Raw genomic sequence first — 8,215 nt, forward strand, 5'->3', positions numbered from 1 at the left:
GAAGATCTAGTTGCTTCCTCGGAACAATGTTATCATATTATGTTTCAAAATGAGTTTAGGAGTCACCACGTGTCCCGTGAACTTAGGCAGCGGCAACAAAACAGTGAGCACATCATACTAGCAGCTATGTAACAAGATTACATGATACTCTGAATTGACTTCCACCTCAATACTGACTCAACATTGCCCAGAACCTGTGTGTGTCTGGGTTGACTCAACATAGCCCAGAGTAGGGATGGGTATTGTTTCCTATATTTCGATACTGGTGCTAAAACCATACTTCTAAAACGGTACCGGTGCCTAAACGGTGCCTGAAATGGTACTTGTAAAGTTAAGTTATTTAAACCTATTTTTTATTTAAAAAGGCTGTAAAGAGGATTTCAAACAATAATTGTATGTGTTAAGCCCTAGATTAGAATGTTAGTGAAGGTGCGTGCAGCGCCCGTTTCGGAGCACCGGAGGGCGGATATTTCACTCAGCCGCTCGGGCATGGCACCTAAATGAGGAACCTAAATCTGGGTTGCAATTCGGTACCCGTAGTATTGGTTGTAAAAGTACCGGTACCATATTGGTACGTCGTTTCGGTACCCAACCCTACCCCAGAGCCTGTGCGTGTCTGGGTTGACTCAACATAGCCCAGAGCCTGTGTGTGTCTGGGTTGACTCAACATAGCCCAGAGCCTGTGTGTGTCTGGGTTGACTCAACATAGCCCAGAGCCTGTGTGTGTCTGGGTTGACCCAACATAGCCCAGAGCCTGTGTGTGTCTGGGTTGACCCAACATAGCCCAGAACCTGTGTGTGTCTGGGTTGACCCAACATAGCCCAGAGCCTGTGTGTGTCTGGGTTGACCCAACATAGCCCAGAACCTGTGTGTGTCTGGGTTGACTCAACATAGCCCAGAGCCTGTGTGTGTCTGGGTTGACCCAACATAGCCCAGAGCCTGTGTGTGTCTGGGTTGACCCAACATAGCCCAGAGCCTGTGTGTGTCTGGGTTGACTCAACATAGCCCAGAACCTGTGCGTGTCTGGGTTGACTCAACATAGCCCAGAGCCTGTGTGTGTCTGGGTTGACTCAACATAGCCCAGAGCCTGTGTGTGTCTGGGTTGACTCAACATAGCCCAGAACCTGTGCGTGTCTGGGTTCACTTTCTGGGCAGCTGGACTGGGATTTCCTCTCGTGTCGGACAGGAGAAACACAGAGTATAGTAGAGGTGATGGATTGCAGATTGACACAGATTGTTCTGAATGTCGGTAACCCAACAGATAGGGAGGATGAGTCAGGGGCGATAAATAGATTCACAAGTCACCCATCGCCCCCAGCCCTCCTTCACTCCATCCCTCCTTCACTCCATCCCTCCTTCACTCCATCCCTCCTTTACTCCATCCCTCCTTCACTCCATCCCTCCTTCACTCCATCCCTCCCGCTTCCACTACACAGCCCCATCTGACTAGCTTCATCATGACTCATGAGATCAATCAGAGGAGAGAAGAAACCAGGCCAAGACGGAGGGCATGGAGAGGGCACTGAGTGAGAGGCGGACAGGAGATGGAAGATGGCGAGAATGATTTCAGAGCGTAACGAGCAGAATGAGATGAATGGCAGTAGGTGAGTAGAAGAGCAGATGGGAGAGGAGATGGGAAAAGGTGGGCGCAGCGGGAATCAGGAGTAGGGAATACTAGCGGCTGAATGATTCAGACACGAGCCTCAGAGGAAGCTGTGACGTGAAGAGCGCTGCGAGCGTTCCTCTCTACGCCTCAGCTAAACGATGCACTGCTGACGCTGAGGAGCGGCGCCATACCTCAAACACTGCCATCTGCTGGCTTTGGCTGGTCCATCATTCAAAAGCTATGTATTCCCCCAAAATGCCCTGCCTCCTTTGTCTATTCATACGTAGGCTATAACTGGAAACACCCAAATGTATACTACGGAAGTTTTTATTATTATTATTATAACTATTATTATTATTATTATTATTATTTCTGATCCCCCCACCATTTTCTCCACAAGTGTACTTGGCCAATTCCCCCCCTCCTGCCCCGGTCACTGCTCCACCCTCTGCTGATCTGGGGAGAGCCGTAGACTAGCACCATGCTTCCTCCGACACGTGCAGTAGCCAGCCGCTTCTTTTCACCTGACAGCAGGGAGCTTCACCGGTAGGACATAGCATGTGGGAGGATCACGCTATTCCCACCAGTTCCATTCCCCCCGACCAGGCGCCCCGACCGACCAGAGGAGGCGCTAGTGCAGCGACCAGGACAAATACGCTCAATCCGGCTTCCCACCCGCAGACACCAGCCAATCGTGCCTGTATGAACGCCTGATCAAGCCGGAGGTAACACGAGGACGCGAACCTGCGCCCCTCGCTTTGGTAGGCAGGGAATCTACCGTTACACTAGCCGGACACCGCATACTACTGCAGTTTGACTGTAGACTGAACAGAGGCCTGTAGAAAAGAATAATTTTGTTGTATAAAAATACATGCCTCCCAACACATTAGTCATGTAGTTCATTTGGGCAGGTGAGAAATCTGCCATTCGACACTAAATAACTGCCCACAGACCACCTGAAAACACATGTTTCTGTCCTCTACTAAGCAAACTGCAGTGCGGTTTTTTTAAGAGTGAGAACGTAATCCCAACCAAAAACAGACAATTACCCCCGAAACATGTTCACTGGTACGAACACCAGAGAAGGTAAATAATAGCAAAGAGAGCAGACACATCCATCAGGCTTACCTAAAGCTACAGGAACTGGTATCTGATTAGGCTCTCCTCTCCACCAAAAACTCTAACATGGAGGGACAACAGTTTACCAAAACTGCTGACTGAAGCTACTCCTACTTGCTGGAGGATAACAGGGCAGATAACAATGAGAAATATGAGCAAACTCACTGTCCACTGACAACAGCTGTTTCTGTATGGATGGATGACGTGGGCAGAGAGACGATCATCAGTGGCAGGAGAAGTTCACTGGCTGATCTGCTGCCAAACTCTACATCCTCTTCTGAGCCTCAGTGCAAGGCAAGGGCAGAGATGCTAAACATTTAAAATGCTTGTGTCTACATTCCTTGTAGGTACATGACATGCGGGGCTTTCATACTTCTGGACCTATGGCAGTCTGTTTACAAACGACTTACTTTTACATGGCCGCTCCCTAGAAAGCACTCAGCGCTGCGCTGCACTGCACCGGATGGTGCTGTGTCTACTCACACGTTAGGATGTGCAGTTTTGTGCCCAGTGTGTCTTCCCCTCACACAGTCGGTCCTACAGGCCACGGTTCTGCTGTGCACAGAGGGCTTTGTGTTGTTGGGCTTCAGCCAGAGGAGGGCAGGTGAGACGGCTGCTCAATTACTGAGGGAGCCTGCTGACTAACCTGCTGGCCATTAGGATTCCTCATGCCACATTACAGGGTGTTTGATTCCTGATAGGAGACACCCCTCCGTAGCGGAGCCAGGTGGGAACCGTGCTATCTGTAACTGTGATCACTGGCTCCGCCCCCCCCCCATCCTCTACCTGACACTCATACTTATTTATGGCTCTGCTTTTGGGCACATTTAGACCTGCAAACACAGCACTATCACTAAGCACTATCAGGCACATCTCATGGTAGCTAGTTGCTTTAACGGGGACAATTGTCTAAAACAGGACACACGCACAAACACATTGCAAAAAGAGTCGAGTGAAAAATCAAAAGTCCTTCTATCAGATCAGTTATTACTATTGTCACAGCACAGCAGCAAAAGTGAAGGTGGACATGCTATTATTATTTGCAAACACTCCAAACCACAGTGCACACTGCAACAGTGTCCAACTGAATACACTTCACACTACAAGCAACCGCTGTCATTCCCATACCAGCCTCTAGGGGTCCACTGTCTGTCTGTGGTCCTTCTGTCAATGCTTCTGCAGGAGAGCATCATACAGCTCAGTCCAACAATACAGCCATGAATACATAGATTATACTGTACATTGTTGTGTTAATTGTATATATGAAGACATATGTCCCAGTCTAAGCCAGTAGACATTGATGGTGATTGAATGTAAGAGCTCAATAAAAGTGTAAAATGAATGGCTAAATAAAAATGTCAAACTGAAATAGATGAGAGATGATGGGAGCTAGTCCTAGCTGAGGGTATTTAGCTGCCAATCTTCCAATGTGACGAAGTTCGGCTGTGAGTTGAACCTGTCACTGTGTGGGAGTAAGTATATCTAAGTGTGTGTGTGTGTGTGTGTGTGTTGTGTGTGTGTGTGTGTGTGTGTGTTTGTGTGCTTTGACTTACAAAGTAGATTTCTGTCATTGGCACGTCATCGTCATCGTCTACTGAAGCCTGGCTGGTGCAGCCGGAGCCCGACAACAGGCTGGCCCTGTCTGCCTCCACCAGCACCTTGGGGCTGTCTGGAGCCTCCAGCGGGTCAGTGGCCTCTGCTGCCCCAGGAGAGGACGACGCAGCTGGGGCACAGGAGGGGGACGCGGCTTCAGGAGCTGTGGGAGAGCTGCAAGTGGCATCGGCACTGGCTACTTCCTGAACCTCACTGTGGAGACAGACAGTGTTGGGAGGGTTACTTTAAAAAAAACGTATTCCACTACAGACTACTGAATACATGCCCTAAAATGGAATTTGTAACGTATTCCATTAGATTACTCAAGCTAAGTAACGTATTCTAAATACTTTGGAATAGCCGAACTGAGCCCATTTGTCTGGGTCATGCATGGATTCCTGGTTGTGTCTCCTCCGACATTGCCATTCTCTCGTGGTGTGTGACAGGTGCACTGCACATCCACAAATTGTTGCAATATTTTTTTTACTCTGTTTATGGGAAATGCGTGCCTCATGAATTTTAGAGCAAATAAAACAAAACAAACTAACATAATTCAGAATACCACCAATTTAAACTAACTGTAATGGAATACAGTTACTCATATTTTGTATTTTAAATACTGTATTTTAAATTCCGTTACTCCCCAACCCCTGGAGACAGAGGGGTGAGGGGGTAAGACTGTGTCTCGTACTGCAAAATACATGTAAAGCAAATAATGTATATAGCACATATTTGTACACATCCATAGATAGTCTGTTTTTGTGTGTTACTAATTACCCATTCTCCCCTCTACCACACACACACACGCACGCGCGCACACACACACACACACACACACACACACACACACACACACACACCCACACACACACACACACAGAGGCCACCAATTAATTGGTTAAAGTCACTTCAATATAACAGGGCAGAGGAACAGGAGCAAGCTATTAGATTAGAGCAAACTGGTTCCAATTAAGATTTCATAGCTGTGTGTGTGAGTGTGCATGGGTGTTTATAGTCTAGCAGCCTAAGCTCTATGATTGACCAGCTGACTGCATGTTTCCAAAATCCTTTATTGTTCCTGGCCAGATCATCAACTATTAGGAAGGACTTAAGCTTCTCCAGACAGCTGATCCAGACATCTCCCTCAGCTTCTGTGTTTGAGCTTAGCTCCACCAGGAGAAAAGCCCAGCAGTTGGCTATTGAGGAAAAGCAGAGTCGGCATCGCACACGGACAGCACTGATTGGCTGAATCATTAATAGGGGCCATGGGGTGGCGGTCTCTCTTTCACCCTGTCTCTCCTTTCCTCTGCTTATATCTTCCTCAGACTCTCCATCATTAATTTGCTCCTGCTACCGTTCTCTTGATCTCTCTCTGTCTTTGTCATGTCCGCCTCTTCTCTTCCTCGGAGCCACTAGCCGTGTTTCCATTCAGGTTTTGCGCAAATTCTGAGCAAACTTTTGAAACGTCAACAATCTTCAAATTGGAATGAGGTGCTTTCCATTAACGGCTGTTAAGAGAAGAAGTAGGTTGTGTGTGGAAGGGTGAGACAAGATCATATGGAGAGAGAGAGAGAGAGAGATTCGCAATTGTTACTTGCCATCATAGCTAATAATTATTATGTCATGTGATCTGCTGGTGGTCATATTTCACACTTTAGGATCCAGGACAACATTTGATCTGTTGCAGGATTATCAGTCCGTTTGTCTGTCGGTTCCGCAGGCAGAACACATCGCAGCAGACAGCTGTGCTGATCGGTCATGTGAGCTACATGTTCGCTACGTCAGAGCTTATTGGAAAAAGGTTTTTCCATCTCGCATTTTGCGCATTAACTGTTCTTTTTTAAGAGAGGCAAAAACCACCTCAAGCGAGTGTAAACACTTTTTTGCGAAATTGAAGACCACCCCCGAATTTTGCTGTTTCTATTCTAATGTGATACTTCAAAATGTGCATCAAACTATGTTGATGGAAACACAATTACTGTTCTCTCCATCTCAGTCTGCCTCTCACAACAAATCATTTGTTCCAACAGCAACACTCTGGGTCTCCTTCTCTTCCAACATTCGTCCTCATTATTTTTCCTCTTTTCCTTTCCTCACCCTCCACCTCTCTCTTCCCTTTTCCATCCATCCACCCCTCTCCTCCCCAGCAATGGGGCCATCCACCCCTCTCCTCCCCAGCAATGGGGCCATCCACCCCTCTCCTCCCCAGCAGTGGGGCCATCCACCCCTCTCCTCCCCAGCAATGGGGCCATCCACCCCTCTCCTCCCCAGCAGTGGGGCCATCCAGATGGCTCATTGAGTCGCCTGTCCCTGGCGCTGACGCTTTCAGCGCCCACTCCCTCCTCCCCCTCAGGTCCTTCCAGACCCTCAGGCCATATGTCTCGGCACTGCCTTCTCCGCGTCAGACCCGGTCAGATCAGGTCCCCTTCGGTAGCCACGCATTGAACGCTCCACACTCAACCCCCGGCCCCAGTGTGAACTCCAGTGCCACCACGCCCTTATCAGTTCAGTGTCTACTTCAGGGGTGCCCAACCTTTTTTGACCCAAGATCTACTTTTCAAGTAGCCAGCCTCCCGAGATCTACCAGTCCAGTTTCAACATCGCAAACGCACACACATCGTTTCCAGCCTGCAGTAACTAACCTCACAACACTTTCTCGTTGTCCCACAACCACTTGACATTAGGGCTGTGAATCTTCACTGGCCTCACGATTCGATTCGATTACGATTCAGAGGGCTACGATTCGATTTGATTACGTCTCGATGCATCTTAAATCGATGCATCACTTTTTTTCCCCAATACATGATTTATTTTTTCTCACTTTATTTTTTCTCACTGTGTGGCTACTTTTAAAATAAAAGTGCATTTGGAATTGCATTGTATTATGATCCATAATTAAAATAAACAACTGCATGTACTTCCATTATATTTTTATTTGATTATTTATAAAAAAAAAAAAACGACCAGTAGACCACGATCGACTGGTTGGGCACCCCTGGTCTACTTGTACCGCATATCATCCCATCTCGCTTCTTTCTTTCTTGTCAAAATGCAATCTTTAAAACTCAGGTTAGAATTGGGGAGGGTGTGATCACCTGGTAGAGCGCATGAAGGCTTAATGCTTCCCGTGGCCGACCCGGGTTCGAATCTGACCCGTGGCCCTTTGCCGCATGTCATCCCCTCTCTCTCTCTTTCCTGTCTACATACTGTCCTGTCAATAAAAAATAATAATCTAAAAAGGGGGGGAGGGGGGGCTCATAGTGTCGTCCTTTAAAATAAAGACACCACACACACACCCACACACACACACACACACACACACACACACACACACACACACACACACACACACACACACAGGCTGCCTCACACACACACAGGCTGCCTCACACACACTCCTAACTAATTAGCTGCCTGCTCCAGATATAGCCTGCAGCATTTATCTGTCCATAACAGGAACTTTCCCACACCCAGACCTCAATAAACTAATGGGTTAGGCTCTGTGTATGTGTGCGCACACACGCATGTGTGTGCATGATAATGCGTGTGTCTGTGTGTATATATCAGTGTGTGTGTGTGTGTGTGTGTTTATGGCTTCAGTGTTTAGTCACAGTGGAACACCAGTAAAGCTGCGTGCAGCACGATATTTATAGACTGGTGTAAAACAGACTCACAGTGATGATTGGGGTATTAATCCGTATTAGGTTAGCATCTCTTTCCAGTGCTGGCTGCTTTTTGGCATTGGCATTGTTTACAACAGAGAGGACGCACTGTTACAGCGCCGGGAGTTGGGTGTGTCTCGGTTATGTTGTATTTTGAGTATGTAGGACACCTATTCAACATCATCGACATGTGGCTGTTTCAAGTTGTGCTCAATATACTGTTTAAAACAAGCAA

At 47.6% G+C, this 8,215-nt stretch overlaps 1 protein-coding gene across 1 annotated transcript in view; it reads right to left on the minus strand.

Annotated features, from left to right (window-relative positions):
• pip5k1ca (phosphatidylinositol-4-phosphate 5-kinase, type I, gamma a) overlaps window positions 1–8,215 on the minus strand; it is a gene marked incomplete at its 5' end in the record, with an annotated part of 57,826 nt that overhangs the window by 4,111 nt on the left and 45,500 nt on the right. Inside the window, one exon of the mRNA XM_083647855.1 lies at window positions 4,279–4,531. Coding sequence (XP_083503981.1) covers window positions 4,279–4,531 — 253 coding nt within the window. The remainder of the gene's footprint in view (window positions 1–4,278; window positions 4,532–8,215) is intronic.

Source organism: Poromitra crassiceps, assembly GCF_964638095.1.
Source record: "Poromitra crassiceps genome assembly, chromosome: 12".
Classification (NCBI taxonomy): domain Eukaryota; kingdom Metazoa; phylum Chordata; class Actinopteri; order Beryciformes; family Melamphaidae; genus Poromitra; species Poromitra crassiceps.